The sequence below is a fragment of the Scyliorhinus canicula genome, chromosome 16 (assembly GCF_902713615.1).
Source record: "Scyliorhinus canicula chromosome 16, sScyCan1.1, whole genome shotgun sequence".
Taxonomy (NCBI): domain Eukaryota; kingdom Metazoa; phylum Chordata; class Chondrichthyes; order Carcharhiniformes; family Scyliorhinidae; genus Scyliorhinus; species Scyliorhinus canicula.
Window position 1 is genome coordinate 5,990,714 of NC_052161.1, and position 17,930 is coordinate 6,008,643.

At 45.5% G+C, this 17,930-nt stretch overlaps 1 protein-coding gene across 1 annotated transcript in view; it reads left to right on the forward strand.

Moving 5' to 3' along the window:
• Positions 1 to 17,930, forward strand: part of pi4k2a (phosphatidylinositol 4-kinase type 2 alpha) — a 33,597-nt gene that overhangs the window by 7,377 nt on the left and 8,290 nt on the right. Inside the window, exons 2-7 of the mRNA XM_038822023.1 lie at positions 6,157 to 6,357; positions 8,124 to 8,255; positions 9,926 to 10,079; positions 12,871 to 12,932; positions 14,583 to 14,682; positions 16,563 to 16,696. Of these exons, the coding sequence (XP_038677951.1) occupies positions 6,157 to 6,357; positions 8,124 to 8,255; positions 9,926 to 10,079; positions 12,871 to 12,932; positions 14,583 to 14,682; positions 16,563 to 16,696 (783 nt within the window). The remainder of the gene's footprint in view (positions 1 to 6,156; positions 6,358 to 8,123; positions 8,256 to 9,925; positions 10,080 to 12,870; positions 12,933 to 14,582; positions 14,683 to 16,562; positions 16,697 to 17,930) is intronic.

Consider the following 17,930-nt stretch of genomic DNA (forward strand, 5'->3'; position numbering starts at 1 on the left):
TGTCTCTCTGTCTCGCTGTCTCTCTCTCTGTCTCTCTCTGTGTCTCTGTCTCTATCTCTGCTCTCTCTCTGTCTCTCTCTCTGTCTCTGTCTCTCTCTCTGTCTCGCCCTCTCTCTCTCTCTGTCTCTCTCTCTGTCTCTGTCTCTCTCTCTGTCTCTCTCTCTGTCTCTCGGTCTCGGTCTCGGTCTCTGTCTCTCTGTGTCTCTGTCTCTCTGTCTCTCTGTCTCGCTGTCTCTCTCTCTCTGTCTCTCTCTCTGTGTCTCTGTCTCTCTCTCTCTGTCTCTCTCTGTCTCTCTCTCGTTCTCTGTCTCTCCCTCTCTCTCTCTCTCTGTCTCCATATTTCTCTCTATATCTCTCTTGTCTCTGTCACTATCTCTGTCTCTCGGTTCGGTCTCGGTCTATGTCTCTGTCTGTCTCTCTGTCTCTCTCTGTCTCTCTCTTCTCTCTCTTCTCTCTCTTGTCTCTCTGTCACTCTCTCTCTCTCAATGTCTCTCTCTTTTCTCTCTCTGTCTCTCTCTTCTCTCTCTGTCTCTCTCTGTCTCTCTGTCTCTCTGTCTCTCTCTCTCTCTGTCTCTCTCTCTCTCTGTCTCTCTCTCTCTCTGTCTCTCTGTCTCTCTCTCTGTCTCTCTCTCTCTCTCTCTGTCTCTCTCACAGAGACAGACTCTCTCTCTGTCTCTGTGTCCACTGCCATTTGAGGAAGAGTTCCAGAGACACTCAACCCCGAGATAAAGTAAATTCTCCTCGTCTCTGTCTGAGGAACCTTTATTTCTGAACAGTGACCCCGAGCTCTCGTTTCTCCTACAAGAGGAAACGTCCTCTCCACATCCACCCTGTCAATACCTTCAAGATCGTAAAAGTTTCGATCAAGTTACCTCTAAAATAATAATAATCACTTATTGTCACAAGTAGACTTCAATGAAGTTACTGTGAAAGGCCACATTCCGGTGCCTGTTCGGGGAGGCTGGGAATTGAACCCGCTCTGCTGGCCATGTTCTGCATTACAAGCCAGCTGTTTAACTCACTGTGCTAAACCTTGTGCATCTAGTGGATACAAACCTAATTTCTCCAGTGTTTTCTCATAAGACAGCCTGGGCATTCCTGAATTTGGCACTGTAAACCTTTTCTGAACTGGTTCTAAAACATTTACATCTTTCCTTAAATACGGAGACCAATCCTGTGCGCAGTATTCCCGATGTGGTCTCACTAATGCCCTGTACAACAGAAGCATAACCTTCCTCCTTTTGTAACCAGCTCCCCTCACAATAAACAATAAGATTCTATCAGCTTTCGTAATGACTTGCTGTACCTGTATACTAGCCTTTTGTGAATCACGCACTAGTGCAGCCAAACCCCGCTAAACTCTGCAATCCCTCACCATTCAGATCATTTTTATTCTTCTTGCCAAAATGGACAATTTCTCATTTTCCTACATTCTCCATTTGCCAGATTTTTTGCCTGCTTACCTCATCCCTCTATGTCCTTTTGTAGCTGCCTTATGTCCTCTTCACAATTTGCAATCTACCCGAGTGATATCCCACGTAGCACGGTGGTTAGCACTGTTGCTCCCCAGCGCCAGGGTCCCGGGTTCGAATCCGGCTTGGGTCACTGTCTGTGCGGAGTCTACACTTTCTCCCCATGTCTGCGTGGGTTTCCTCCGGGTGCTCCGGTTTCCTCCCACAAGTCCCGAAAAACGTGCTGTTTGGTGAATTGGACATTCTGAATTCTTCCCTCTGTATACCCGAACAGGCGACTAGGGGATTTTCACAGTAACTTCATTGCAGTGTTAATGTAAACCTACTTGTGACACCAATAAAGATTATTACCTGCTGGCAGTTGCTCAACTATTCAGTATGCTCTGAAGTTTGCACATCGGTAGGGAATTATGCCCCAGGAAGTATAGTTTGGATCTTGGGTAGACTTTTTAATGAGGTAAATCAGTAATATGAAGTGTTGAGTTAAAGACTATTGCACGAGGAGTATATCACATGACATTAAAGACTTGTGCCTGATTGTCCTGAATTGTATTGTTATCAATGCAATGAATTAGTTCAGTGATAGGTTTGTTGTAACCAAATAGTGGAACTTGTACATCAGCTTTACCAACCGAAGCAGATACGATAAGAGAGCTGTGGTGAGATACGGTAATCAATTGGACCTGAGTGAATGTGAACGGAGGTAGCATCAAGCAAAACTTTAAACTCTTTCGGAAAAAACCTTAAACTGAGATCCCCCTCAGCTCCTTGAGGGGAAGTAAAGATCTGTTGTTTTATGGAAAAGAGCAAGGGAGCTCCCTGGTATCCTGAGAATATCTATCTCAATCAACATGACAAAAAACTAAATGTGGTCATTACCACATTGTTGAGCGTGGGAGCCTGCTGTGCACAAATTGGCGAAAGTATTTCCTTTTCATTAACAGTGACTACACTGGCTGCCAGTACTTCTGGTTGCAAAGCGCTTTGAGCCGTGCATTCATAAAAAGCACAATATAAATGAAGCTTTTTATTCCTTCCCTAATGGGAAAACGAACATTTCTACTGTTACTTTCCCAGTTGATACTACTGGACAAGTCAAATTGACCTCGCTTGATAGATCCTGACTTTAACTTTCAAGCATGGAGGATAGTTAACTGAACAAATTCACAGGAGTCTGCTGATGTGCCTTTTAACAAAGAATAAAATATTTATTTAAACAGGAATCAGACACACATCTCGACACAAACAGAAATAAATGATTCCAACATTGACTATTCCTTCACCCCAGCTTTGCAGACACCTACAAATTCCGAAAAATAAAACAATTTGCTATATCTATCTTGTACTCCAGTATTCAAGATTACTATGTGGTACATGTGAACCACAGACAAACTCCCAAAGTAAATGGAAGATGGAACCAAAGCAGATTCTATGGATTTCTCAGCAACCCACCCAGATGGTTGTTTCTGATCTCTGTCCTTGTCCCTTCTCTGGGACTGTCTTCTGGAATCTGTTACTGATCCCTGTCTTTGCCCCTGGCGGACTTCCCTCTGTCCCCCTCTTTACTTCCTGGTACACCTTCTTCCTAATGGCGCTCCAGTTCCAGGTCACCTGACCTGTTTCATGTCCCTTTACTTTGCTTCCCTTTCTTCTGTGTGCAGGGCCATTTCTTGACCTAAAGACGAGAAAATGGATGAACTGGACATGTGTAGAAGTCCTTAAGTTCATAAGACATAGGAGCCGAATTAGGCCATTTGGCCCATCTAGCCTGCTCTGCCGTTCTATCATGGCTGATGTGTTCCTCATTTGTTACCTATAATGCTTCAGAACAAGAGCTGGATTGCAAAATCAGCCAGAGCATCTCCTCCCTCGGACACATGACCTAGGAGCGGGAGTCGACAATTTAGCCTCCGGAGCCTAACTCTCTCAATGTGATCATGGCTGATCCCATCCTGGCCTCCACTCCACCGCCCTGCCCGTTCTCCATAACCCTTCAACCCGTTACCAATTAAAAATCCGTATCTCTTCAAATTTACTCACTGTCCCAGCATCCGCCGCACTCTGGGTAGCGAATTCCACAGATTCACAACCCTTTGGAAGAAGTAGTTTCTCCTCGTCCCTGTCTTAAATTTGCTACCTCTCATTCTAAGATTATGACCTCTAGTTTTAGAATGCCCCACAAGAGGAAGCATCGGCTCCATGTCTACTTTATCCATACCTTTTATCATCTTGTATACCTCAATTAGATCTCCTCACTCTCCTAAACTCTGGAGAGTATAGGCCGAAACTGTCTCCAATCTCTCTTCATACGACAAACTCTGGAACTCATCTCTGGAATCAATTTAGTCAACCTCCTCTGTACTGCCTCCAATGCCACTATATCTTTCCTCAAATAATTGGACCAAAACTGCATAATACTCGAGCTGTGGTCTTGCGAATTCCTTGTATGTTTGCAACACTTCCTTACCGTTACATTCTATTCCGTTTGCTACAGATGCCAACATTCCATTTGATTTCCTTATTATCTGCTGCACCTGCATGCTCATTTTATGTGCCTCATGCACAAGGGCACCCAGATCCCTCTGCACCGGAGCACCCTGAAGTGTCTCCCCATTTAGATAATAATTGCCAGATTTTTGGGGGGGGGGGGGGGGGGACTGTAGTTCTGAACTGTGACTTTGATTTAAACTTAAGGTAAATATCGGAGTTCGTCACACCACGTGGACTTGAATGCAGCTGAGAAGGGACTTTAATGGTGCACTAAATGTAAATTTGTTGTTGCATTTCTTGTTGAATTGTGACAGCATGATGTGCTTGAGGCTGCTGGTTGTGCACTGACATTGTAAAGATAGCGTAGCAGCGGGACTGCGGGGATTATTTTATTATTGGGATCATTTCAGAAATGGCTGAGTTTGTTTTGATTGGATGAGTGTGGAATAGGCTGCCTCATCTGTGCATCTTGCGATCTTTATATATTTGAAATAAGTAATGGAAACTGGGTTTGGTTTAACATGATGTAGCTGGACTGAGACGTGGTCTGTGTGTGAGTGAATGCCAAAATGTGGTGGTTGCCAAGCTTGTTTTGCAAAGCAGGAGCACTACCCCACAATGGGTTTGCAAAACTAATTTTTACAAGAGAAATGGGTAGAGCAGTGAGCGAAGCCGTGACCCTTGAGTATAAATATAGCCCTGACTGCGACCAAAGCCTTGTGCTCACTTCACCATGAATGTCAGGGTCTCCACCCCATGCAGGGCTGGATCCACACCAAACTCAGACTGAAATTAGCTGTCTCGAGGCCAGGAGGATGACTAGTTCTGAATGGAGATGTGGGGAGTCCTTTTCAGATGGGACCAAAGTATCCTGGACATGGTAGAAGAAGGTGAAATCTACCAGTAACCTTGCCGTTCTTACGAATACAAAGCTGAGATTGTTCCGGGATTGCCTCTTTGATTTCAGCTAAAATGCAGGAGTGAAGTGGGTGATGTGACCTGTTCAAATTCTGCTTGACCAGCCTCGGTGGCATGGTTGTTATCGGGATGTAGGGTTGGAGTGGGGGCTAGTTGACTGAATCTAAAGAAGGTGTAAGATGTCCACACCTGTAGACATTGGTAGGAGCAGTTGTGCTGTTTGTGGGTTTACTGTTGACCTCAATCTCATAGGAAAGTCTAAGGAATGTTAGGTTTTACTTTAATGTTCAGTTTCACAATAATAGCGAATAACTAATTTGGATTGCTACCTGGATACAAGGCCCATGATGATGCGTTTTGAGAGGGTAAATCAGTCGAAGGATATTGTAATATCTGGTTGTGGGTCTCCCAAGATGCCACAGAACCTTTCAGACACAAGTCAGTCTGCAGAGTGTAGGAGATTGAGGCAGCCTGTCCTGCACCCCAAGCAGGAAAAATGCTGGGTGGGATTCTCCGCCCTGCCGCACCAGCTTTCTAGCGCGGCACTCCCCCGGGATTCTCCGTCTCGCCAGCCAGGGGCATTGTGTGCTGTCCCACACCGTCGGGAAATTCCCCCGGCTGCCGGCGCTACGGAGAATCGCGGTAGCGGAGAATCCAGCCCGACTCTATTTCTCACTGTGCAGAACGTGGTGGGGGCTTGTGCTCAACTTGAACGGACTCCCTTTGTAAGGATTGAAAGGAGATGAGAGGATTTGCCTAGCTTGGGATAAATGGAGGGAATCTGATTGAAAGGTGGGAATCTCAGTGACAACCTGAGTCCGTTCTAGGATTAGAAATTACCTGGATAAGAAAGGGAAAATGGAAACAGGCCAGCAAGAGCTGATAACTGGTCTGCTTCCGTGAGATTAAAATGTCCACTTACGGGACAGTATGACGGTATTTTAAGTCACAGAAAAAGTTATTTGGGCAATTTCTCTTCTGTAGTCTGCTGTTGTCCGCTGAATAGCATTCAGACAATGTTGCTTTTAGTTCCAGAAAAGTCTTGTTTGAAATCGAGTCATGTGATCCTTCCTGTCAGTCACTGAAAGTTTAAATATCTTTAAAAGTTATGGGTGTCTCTGGGGATTGTAACACTACTTAACCCGGGTATGCTGTCAGCAATATCAGCTGCTTCAAACCCATTTTGATCTAAAAGTTTTGCTTTTTTGACTCGTGTGAAGCTGTTCAAATATTGCTGACACTTAATTAGATTAATTATTTCTCTTCATCTGCCCAGAAATTAATAGGTGTTTTTAAACCAAAAAACGAGGAACCTTACGGTCACCTGAACCCTAAATGGACCAAGTGGCTACAGAAGCTGTGTTGTCCGTGCTGCTTTGGCAGGGACTGTCTCGTTCTCAATCAGGGCTATCTCTCGGAGGCGGGGGCCAGCCTGGTGGACCAGAAACTGGGGCTCAACATCGTTCCAAGGACTAAGGTAGGGCAATGAACTCTGTTACTCTGCCCTCTTCCCCAAAACATGTGCCTGAAGCGCAGCTTCTCGTGGCAGGCTCTTTGATTGCACAGTTTAGCCTGATCCTGCGCAAGATGCCATATCTGATCGCTTAACATAGTCAATCCTAATGATTCACACCCCACCTATCAGTCATGGAAACCTTGAGCACTGCTGATCTCCACAGCTCGACGTCACAGAGGATGGAGTTTCCATCCACTGAACCATCAGGATAAATCAAACAGGTAGACTGGGTGCTGCTTTATAGAGAACCGTGGGGCTGGGGTCGGTTGTCTTTAATGTTACTGAGCGTTTGTCATGTGACCTAGCTCTATTTACTGGTAAACGGCTGTGATCAGCTCTGCTGCAACAGTGTGTGCTCATGCGGTGAGCTCGAATCAGTTCAGTTAATGTTGCCAAATAGAGCCTCTATTTCTGATTTAAAAAGAGGAACTACTTGTAGGTGCAAAGACTTCAGTAGAGTGCTTTCATTTAATTCTAGGGTTTCACCATGACCAACAGTGGTAAACCTGTGCAGCCATTCAATCTCTGATTCTTTTTTTAAATATAAATTTAGAGTACCCAATCCTTTTTTTTTTCCAATTAAGGGGCAATTTAGCGTGGCCAATGCACCTAACCTGCACATAGACATAGAATTTACAGCGCAGAAGGAGGCCATTCGGCCCATCGAGTCTGCACCGGCTCTTGGAAAGAGCACCCTACCCAGGGTTAACACCTCCACCCTATCCCCATAACCCAGCAACCCCACCCAACACACTAAGGGCAATTTTGAACACTAAGGGGAATTTATCATGGCCAATCCACCTAACCTGCACATCTTTGGACTGTGGGAGGAAACCGGAGTACCCAGAGGAAACCACGCACACACGGGGAGGATGTGCAGACTCCACACAGACAGTGACCCAAGCCGGAATCGAACCTGGGACCCTGGAGCTGTGAAGCGATTGTGCTATCCACAATGCTACCGTGCTGCATTGGGTTGTGGGGGTGAAATCCACGCAGACACGGAGAATGCGCAAACTCCACGTGGACAGTGACCCGGGGCCGGATTCGAACCCGGGACCTCGGCGCCGTGAGGCGGCAGTGCTAACCACTGCGCCACCGTGCCGCCCAATCTCTGATTCTGACCACATGTGTTCTCATTTCCCTCACCACCTTCAGGTATATCTTCACTCACATGGGTCCCATTCTCTGGCATTGACTTACAATCCTTTCCTTCCCTCTTTAAGATCACAATTAAATGTCAATTCTTCATCAGAACCTTTGATTCTGCTCTTCCTTTGCTTGGTGTCTGTTTTGCCCACTTGTGCAGGGACACTTTTTTGTTCGAAGGTTTGTGTGGGAATTTTGGTTTCTGATTGTGTTTCCTGCTGCTTTGTTTCTACTTCAGAAGAAAAGGTTGAATAATGCACAGTCCCAACATTTGTGACGGCTGAACAGGTTCCGGGCAAAGGCCCCAAGGGTGGTGTGGTTTGAAGCTTCAACTTTGCCCAAGAAAGCGAATAGTGTGATATTGCTTAACATGATGACAACCTGTGTTCTTGTCACAGATGGTATGAGACTCTACATCCAGCAAAGTGATAGCAGCATATTTTGATCATTCAAAGTTTGCACCCTTCCTAGGGCATTCCCAAAGCTGGACAAAGAACTCTGATAATACCACTTGAACTGTACTGTATGAGTCCAGACCACTTTTAAAAAAATCTTTAACTATGATTCTCCCTCTCCAGGTGGTGTACTTAGCAAGTGAAACATTTAACTACAGTGCGATCGATCGAGTGAAATCACGGGGGAAGAAACTGGCTCTTGAGAAAGTGCCAAAGGTTGGGCAGCGATTTCACCGGATAGGTCTACCTCCCAAGGTACCAGTTTTTACTTGATGCCATCCTTTTGTGTCCTGACTATTCCTTTAGGTGTGGCTTCTCCAAGAGGGCAATTGGATTGATGCTAGATATCCTGCAGGACATTGTCTTGTTTGCAGCCATCCCAGTGCTCACTGACCTACATCTATCCAGGTGGCTCCATACCTGCCTTAGTCAATATTTTATAATGCACCATGTTCATTTCCTACCTTAAAGATACGATATCTATGCAGATAGTTATCTTTTCAACTAGCTGGGTCCGAAGCTCTGGAATTCCTTCCCTAAAATTCTCCACCCCTCTACAGCTCTGTCCTCCTTTAAGAAGTTCTTTAACATCTTTGTCTTTGTCCAAGCTTTAACCATCTCCCCAGGTATCACCTTATTTGACTCGGTGCCGGGATTTGGCTGCTAACACTCCTGTGAAGTGGTTTGGTAAAATCCACTTGGTATACAATTAGAAATTTATTGTGGTATTGCCCAAATTAGTTTTTATTCCATAGTGGGTTTCCTCGCGTGATGGTCATGCACATAGATTTCAGGGGTCATGGGAAACTTGGCTTACCATCTCTCCTCAGGATGGTTACTTTGCAAATCCAGGCGCAATACTTGGGAGATTGGGAAGAGGGTTGCACAGTGTTGCAGCCTGTTTTTTGCTGCTGCATCCTGATCGCTGGCTTGGTGTTTAAAACGGACTTTAAAGTTTCCTGCTTGCTGCAGAGGAATCTGACCAATCCATGTCTACTATATTCATTTTTTTTTGGAACTGGTCAATTTATTTTCATGTCTCATCGCAGAAACGTTTGAAAAGTTTTGGATAGTGTAAGGCCACAGGAGATGGCATCTTTCACACTCACTCAGAGGTTTGAGTGTCTTCCTTTTCATCCTACTTGATGGACTGCAAGCTTGTATATTGTAGCTGTCTTGCAGTCCTCCGTTGTCTCAAAGGGATTTCAATTGATATTTTTAAAATCCAGCCAAAATAATAATTAGAATTGTTCTTTTTTAAAAAGCACATCCTCTTAGCACTATCCTATCAAACTGTTCCTCCTTTTCTTCAGTCATCTTTTTTTGATCGCTTAGACCTCAAAGTTGTTTAGTCTTTCCTTTTGAGTATAAACTATGTTTTATCATTCCAATAATCGAGCAGTACTGTCCAAAGATGTGCAGGTTAGGTGGATTGGACATGCATAATTGGCCCATGGCATCTAAAACATTAGGTGGGGTTGTGGGAATAGGGTGAGTGTGTGGGCCCAGGTAGGGTGCTCTTTTGGAGGGTTGGTGCAGATTACAACACTAGGAATAAGTATAAAAGCAAATCACTGCGAATGCTGGAATCTGAAACAAAAGGGAAAATGCTGGAAAATCTCAGCCGGTCTGGCAGCATCTGTAGGGAGAGAAAAGAGCTGATGTTTTGAGTCCAGATGACCCTTTGTCAAAGCTTTGACAAAGGCCCATCTGGATGTGAAACATTAGCTTTTTACTCTCCCTACGGATGCTGCCAGACCTGCTGAGATTTTCCAGCATGTTCTCTAGGAATAAGTCTATTTTGCACCTTTTCCAGAACGTGTAGGATGGAATTAGTATCTAATGGATCAGCAAGTTGCTGATGAAAGAAATTTCCCAGCCTATAAACAGGATAAAATGACTTTGTTTTCACCTCTCCTTTCTAGGTTGGCTCCTTCCAGCTGTTTGTAGACGGTTATAAAGATGCAGATTTTTGGTTGCGGAGATTTGAGGCGGAGCCTTTACCCGACAAGACCAATCGGCAGCTGCAGTTGCAGTTCGAGCGGCTTGTGGTTCTGGATTACATCATCAGGAATACAGGCCAGTATTGCGTGAGGTTTGCCGATTTCCCCCCCTCTCTCTTCTGGAAGCATTAACCCTTTGCTGGGCATACAATGCCAACAAAGGCACTGTCTTGCTCCCAGTCAAAGGACCATTCTCTGTGTGCACAACACTTAGCCCCTCCCGAGTCTGAATGGCATTGTCGCTTTGTTCTTGTCCTTTAGGAGCTTTGAGGCTGCTGCTTCCTTGCAGCCATAGACAGAGGAAGCAATCACTCCGGGCTGCATTGGATTCGCACTCACCCCCACACTCGCCCTGCTGAAATTTTCAGAAGCTTTGGAAGTACTTGAGGATCGGACGGGTGGGATCCTGGGATTGATGGGAGGAAGGGCTTCAACCTGAAACGGAAAGTTGGATGTGCTAGCAGGACGGTCAGCATCTGCAAGAGCTGGATCAATAGTTTCCACATAGAAATTCAGGGGAGTGAGGTTAGCCAGCACCACAGAGCTATGTTACCTGTGTCTCAGCATCCGCCATATTGACCCTGAGACATCGAGGGTGGGGCTTAACAGATGCGTTGCCCCTTTCAGTTATGGGTCTAATATATTCCAGAATTCTGAGAAATTGGGCTCCACTGCAGCCTTTCGGCCTACTGTACTCACAGTTACTCACATACTGTACTCACCAGCTGCCATCTTCTCATCTTTTTTTTTTTTTTAAATAAATTTTGAGTACCCAATTATTTTTTCCAATTAAGGGGCAATTTAGTGTGGCCAATCCACCTATCCTGCACATCTTTTGGGTTGTGGGGGCGAAACCCACGCAGACACGGGAAGAATGTGCAAACTCCACACGGACAGTGACCCAGGGCCGGGATTTGAACCCGGGTCCTCAGCGCCGTAGGCAACAATGCTAACCACTGTGCCACCGTGCTGCCCCCATCTTCTCATCTTTGATGGCGTTTTCCATATCTTTACCCATATTTAGCATGGAACTCGCTGGTCTGCAATTACCGTTTAGTACCTTTTATTTTCAAAATATTTTTATTGGAGTATTTGTAAAATTTTATAACAAAAACCGAAAAGGAACAATAAGCGTTCAACATTAATAGTGCAAAAATAGATAATTCCCCGAACAGCTCTGTCTTCACAGACCATCGAGAAACAACACCCCCTCGGAAAGCTGCTACTACCGACATTTTAAATTTAATTTCCCCAAGGAAGTCGACGAACGACTGCCACCTCCGGGAGAACCCTAACATTGATCCTCTTAAGGGGCCTCTTTCACTCCCTGAACTCCCGGGTCTTCTGACACCCCAAAGATCGCCACCTCTGGACTTGGCACCACCCGTGTACCTAGAACCGTGGACATTGCCCTGGCAAACCCCTGCCAGAACCCTTCAAGCTTCGGGCATGCCCAAAACATATGGACATTGTTTGCTGGGCTCATCGCACATCAGTCTTCCACCCCAAAAAACCTGCTCATCCGTTTTAGTACCGTTTTTAAAAATACGAATAACACATGTCTTCGGTATTGAGTGATTTGTGACAGTGTCCCTGCTATCCATTTCCCCGTGTCCTTAAAGTTTCTCGCATGCATCTCACCCCACCCCTAAGATTTATTCGCTCTGAGGCTGCTGGTAGTAATCTCAACTGGACCTCTGCAACATCCTCCAGTCCCCGTTCCAGATGAGGTCCGCAGCGACACCCTTCATGTCAATGCGTCGATCTCAGGCGTGTGAAAGCATGATATCGACAATGTAGAAAGCATCGAGAAGCTTTCTCCTTCCTGACGCCCTCCAGCAAGAGAAATTTTTCTCCAAATCACTCTGGGTAAATTTCCAAGCCCAGTATAGTGCTGACCCAGACAGACTAAAGAGCTGCTCATCGACTTCAGGAAGCAAAGTACTGTACACACCCCTGTCAGCATCAACGGAGCCGAGGTGGAGATGGTTAGCAGTTTTAAATTCCTAGGGGTGCACATCACCAAAAATCTGTCCTGGTCCACTCACGTCGACGCTGTCACCAAGAAAGCACAACAGCGCCTATACTTCCTCAGGAAACTAAAGAAATTCGGCATGTCCACATTAACCCTTACCAACTTTTACAGATGCACCATAGAAAGCATCCTATCGGGCTGCATCACAGCCTGGTATGGCAACTGCTCGGCCCAGGACCGCAAGGAACTTCAGAGAGTCGTGAATACCGCCCAGTCCATCACACGAACCTGCCTCCCATCCATTGATTCCATCTACACCTCCCGCTGCCGGGGGAAAGCGGGCAGCATAATCAAAGATCCCTCCCACCCGGCTTACTCACTTTTCCAACTTCTTCCATCGGGCAGGAGATTCAGAAGTCTGAGAACCCGCACGAACAGACTCAAAAACAGCTTCTTCCCCACTGTCACCAGACTCCTAAATGACCCTCTTATTGACTGACCTCATTAACAGTACACCCTGTATGTTTCAACCGATGCCAATGCTTATGTAGTTACATTGTATACCTTGTGTTGCCCTATTATGTATTCTCATGTATTTTCTTGAATTTTGTTTAATTCCCTTTTCTTCCCATGTACTGAATGATCTGTTGAGCTGCTTGCAGAAAAATACGTTTCACTGTACCTCGGTACACGTGACAATAAACAAATCCAATCCAATCCATGGAAGTCCTACTTTGTGCTGATCGTTTGATCTCCGTTTGGAGTGAATTGGTTCAGTTAGTCTCATCATGCATGTGATGGGGTTCAGGAAAACCAAGTGGAATTTGTGGCAGGGAGGCCTTTAGAGGAGCTGATGAACAAACATTTAATCACAAATTCATTCTTTCCATAGATCGAGGTAATGATAATTGGTTGATCAAATACGACTGTCCTATGGATAGTGCCAGCTCAAAGGTGAGTAGAGTTGCTTTGCATTTAAAATATTGGAACCAATTTTATTTTTTGTCTCTTGTCTGCTATATAAATGTGGAACCATGAATAGCACATCCCTTTAAATCCACGCTCCCTTTAATGAATGGATATTGCGGTTGATGTCACTTTTGATTTGGGGATTAGTCACGAATCGTAGAATTCCTATAGTGCCGAAGGAAGCCATTCAGTCCATCGGATCTGCACCGTCCGCTGAAAGAGCCCCCTACCTAGACTTTCCCATAACTCCACCTAACCTGTGTAACTTTGTACACTTAAGGGGCACTTGATTATGGCCATTCCACCTAACCTACGCATCTCTGGACTGTGGGAGGAAACCGGAACACCCGGAGGAAACCCACGCAGGCACTGGGGAGAAAGTGCAAACTCTCACCCAAGGCTGTAATTAAACCCGGGACCCTGGAGCTGTGAGGCAGCAGCGCTAACCACTGTGCCATGTGCTGCCCATTGAGGCAACTGTGCTAGGGAACCTTCCTGAATCTTGAGCCTTGTGAAATTTAGACAGGACAAACCAGTGAATGGGAAGTAGAAGGTGAGGTGGCAGAAAATGGGGAAATACTGTGGCTTACTTTTGAGAAAAGAATGAACTCCCTCGGTGAATATGGTCTGGCTAAAAAGCTATGATGCAGTAACCGGGGATCCTCAGCTCTATCCTTTGAGGAGATACCTGTACGCCGACATACGTATTGTCCCTTTACAGGGTATTTCCTTGTGTGTCAGTCTCCTCCTTTGAGCTTTCAGTGCATCAGACTCTCCAGCTTCTTCCCTGTTCATTATAGATATTGTTGGCAGGTGGAATGGCATCATTGGGAATGTTTCTGTAATAAATAGACAAGGCTGCAGCCCAAGTCCCGAGAATTGAAACAGGAATCAAAAACTTGAACATTTATCCAGAATTAAATATTCACAGTCAACACAGAGTAAGAGTCAGTCACTGTCTCCAGTTGATTGATTTCAACTCTGTGTTTCTGATTAGTTCAAACCTGTCTTTTAAGCTTGGCTAACATGCCTTTACTTCCTTCTCTGTGAGCTTTGCTCCTAGTTTTACGTTCAAAGGCCCCACAGCAGAAACTCTGGGCATGCCATTTACCTATTTGCAAATAGATTCATGATATTAAAACTGACCAAGGTTATGTGAAATGGCTGCAGTTAGAGACTGGGTGGCGAGGGCCTGCGTTGGGGGGGGGGGGGGGGGGGAGGGGGGGGGGGCCCTAGGTGATGCGTGTGGGTTGGCTATTAAGGTGGTGGGACGTGGCCATTACAAACAGTGTTTACCTCTGTACCCAGTATCCTAGCCGTTGTACTTTGTGTGGCCTCCAGATAATCGTGTGGGAACCCAAACAGATTTTTCTTTGCTCTCCGCACCTACGGATGCAGACTGTACTGCACTCTGAACATTGCTTCTTCTGAAATCAGCCAGTTCAACATACACCTGGAGTCCAACCTCTGGCTGTTCTGTATAACGCGGATGCGCATGGCCTATAATGGTTGATTCTTTGTAAACAGTAGTCAGAATGGCTTCAACCGGTTTTGTATTGAAAGTCCTACGCCTATTAACATACAAAGAAGGGGCCATTGGAATTTATAAAATCTCAGTTGTGTATTTCCTTGCAGGATGCTGACTGGGTTGTAGTGAAAGAGCCTGTTATAAAGATCGCAGCAATAGACAATGGTTTGGCATTCCCTCTGAAACACCCAGACTCATGGCGGGCATGTGAGTATTGCAATTCAGTCCTATTACACAGCAGAACTTTCTTAAAACTCCCACTAATTGTAAGAGCTCATGTTTGATTTTTGACTTTGACTTCAAATCTCCCTCCCATCTCTCCCCCACCCCCCCAATGTGGCAAATGGCCACTGATCAAACATTCACGTGGGAGATTGAAACGTGTCAGGTGTGACCCTGAGGCTGCAGTTGAAAGCTTTTGACCAAAGTTGAGATGTTGAAAGATTTCATGCAGGAGGCCATTCAGCTTGTTTTGGCTGCCAGCTCCTTGAAAGAGCTACCCAATCAGCCTCACTTAACAGCGTGTTCCCCATAATGCAGCAAATTAGTCCTTTTCCAGTTCAGAATCAATGAAAATTCCTGTGGAAGCTGATTCCATTGCACCTTCCAGCAGCACACTCCAAACCGTAACCCTCTGGGTCCTTCAGGTGGGATGTTACACTTGTCTGTTCAAGTGGATGTTAATGATCTCATTTTGTGCTTTCAAAGTTTTCAGTGTCCTGGCCAACGTTCCTCCCTCAGTCAAATACACTTTAACTTCAGTGCCATTTGCAATTCTACTGTGCCCTGAATTGCTCTTTGTCAAGTACAGCTTGGGGAGGCGGTAGCATAGTGATGTTGCCACTGGACTAGTAAGCCAGAAACCCCGGGTAATGGTCTGGTGAAACGGGTTTGAAACCTGCCACTTTTTAATCTGGAATTTAAAAAATCTAATGATGACCATGAAGCCATTGCCGTTGATTGTCGTTAAAAACCCTTCTGGTTCACTAAGGACCTTCAGGGAAGGAAATCTGCCGGCTTTGCCTGGCCTACATGTGACTCCAGACCCACAGCAATGTGGTTGACTCTTAACTGCCCCCCTCAACGGCATTTAGGGATGGGCAATAAATGCTGGCCCAGCCTGCGACGTCCGCGTCCCATTAAAAAAAAAGCTTCTTGCTATAATGTGTCATCTGTGTTGTAATGTTTCATTAAAAGGCAATTAGGCAAACAATCGGAGAGGATATATTTGAAAGGGTGTGTGGAAGATTGTGGAGGATGGATGAGAATAGCTGGCCCTGATGTGGAGCTGGCTCCAGATGGGAATACTGCGATGAACAGCTTCCTCCTGGAGTTATTGGACTTGATCCAAAACCTTCCTGGAATTTTGACAAGAGAATTTTTGGACACTGGGTGGGAATATTTTCTGAAATTATAAAACCTAGCGCAATTTAAATGTGAGATATTAAAGGTGTTAATATATCACGTAGACAGTGAGCATAGAGGGAGAACAGCAGGGGGTTTGTAAAGGCAAGGCTGCCTGTAGATCTGCTCGTGTTTTTGTCTCCAGTTGCTTCTGCCATGGCAGAGTAACTGAGGAGGATTTAGAAGAGCTGTGATGAATATTCAAAAGGAGGTTGTGTTAAGCAACACCTTGCATGAAGCACAGTCGCATTTACCAGATTAAACCTGGGCTAATGACATAGGGGAATGAGTTCAAACCCCACCATGGCAGCTGAATTTAAATTCAATTCGGTTAATGAAATAAAATCTGGAATAAAAAGCTGGCATCAGTAATGATCAGCATGAAATGGAGGTGGCGCTGGCAATGATGTGACCGCAAGCTTGGTAGGTTTTGAATAGAGTCTTGTGGGAGGACTGAGGGTTAGTTAGTGGGCCTGAATACCGACAGCGGTAAACGGAGAAATAACTGAGGTAGTGACCATAATTTGCCAAACCTTTTTGGCCAAGGATAGGGAAGAGACTTAGGATCCTGCTGTTTATCACTAGCCAGTGGACATTGCTGAGAAATGGACTGTTTGCATATTGGTACCCTATCAGAGTCACATGACTTTCTGATCAATAAACAATGTTTTTATATTTTACAGATCCTTTTTACTGGGCGTGGCTGCCTCAAGCGAAGGTGCCATTTTCCCAAGAAATTAAAGACCTTGTTCTTCCCAAGATTAACGACCCAAACTTTGTAAAGGATTTAGAAGAGGATCTTTACGAGCTCTTCAAGGTTGGTCAGCGGCCTGTGAACCTGTGTTTCATTATTGGAGGTCGTGGCGACCAGTGGGTGGTTGCGGGGCTGTTCATGCGAGACAAGGTTGTTGAGGAGTGACCAGTTATTATGTATTGTGGCTGAGCAAATACGGTAGTCACTCGGCAACACGCGCGCGCACACACACACACACACTCTCACTCTCACTCTCACTCTCACTCTCACTCTCTCTCTCACTCTCTCTCTCTCTCTCTCTCTCTCTCTCTCTCTCTCCGGAAGATGCAGAGAGAAAGAGAGGATAAAGAGAAGTCCAGCTAACAGCAATTTGGATGTATCCCCGCCACTGACTACAGCTGTTCAAGAGTGTGGTTCAATCACCTTAAGGGGGAATTCGAGATGGGCATTAAATGCTGGCCTTGCCAGCGACCGACACGTCACGTGAATTAATTTTTTAAAAAAAAACTAAGGTTTTGGTATCGAGTGTCCATTTGAAGAATGGGGAAGAACAGAATGCTGCAATATAATCAATTCTGCCAAATCAAACCGAGATAAATGACAGGTACGATTAGAACTGCCTAATATTCGAGGAAAGCACGTTGGTAGGTCTGTCCTCCGTAATCAGGGTGATGAGTTCAAAAAGTTTTGATTTTGACAGCATTGTATTAGTTTACGTGATTCCTCCCTCCCAGTGTTTTGACACTATGTTGACATCCCTTACAGATAGTATTGCATATGCTTGGTTATCCCGGTTCAAAAGTGGGAAGAGAGCGCTGTCGTGTCTAAACACTGGGCAGAGATTAGCCCATGTTCCGCACATGGGGCCCATTGCCCCGTGTATCTTCAGGCAGACGAGCGGTGCACATTTTGAGTAGCAACGTCCTTCCCGGTCTCCACTTCAACCATGTGTAGCTTCAGTGTGTGCGCTTGGCCACGATCCACTGTAACCCTATTCGTGAGTGGAATCTGGTATTGCAGCAAGGTGGGAGAGTGGCACCATTAACTGCGCCCTGCCTGCTTAATCGGAGTGCCTGATCTTTCTTTGCCATCTGGTCCATGCTGCTTTAGTTTGTTTTCCCTGTAGCCTTTGCTTTGGTTCCCTGGTGCCTGTCTGGAACCTTTTCTTTCATGGTTTCTTGACAGCTAATGAAACTTCCCAGCGCAGTCCAATCCAATCCAATCCTCCTGTCGTCCGCTGTGCCCGCGATTGTTTTAATTGCTGTTTGAACAGTGGGCTAAACAGCTGACTTGTAAT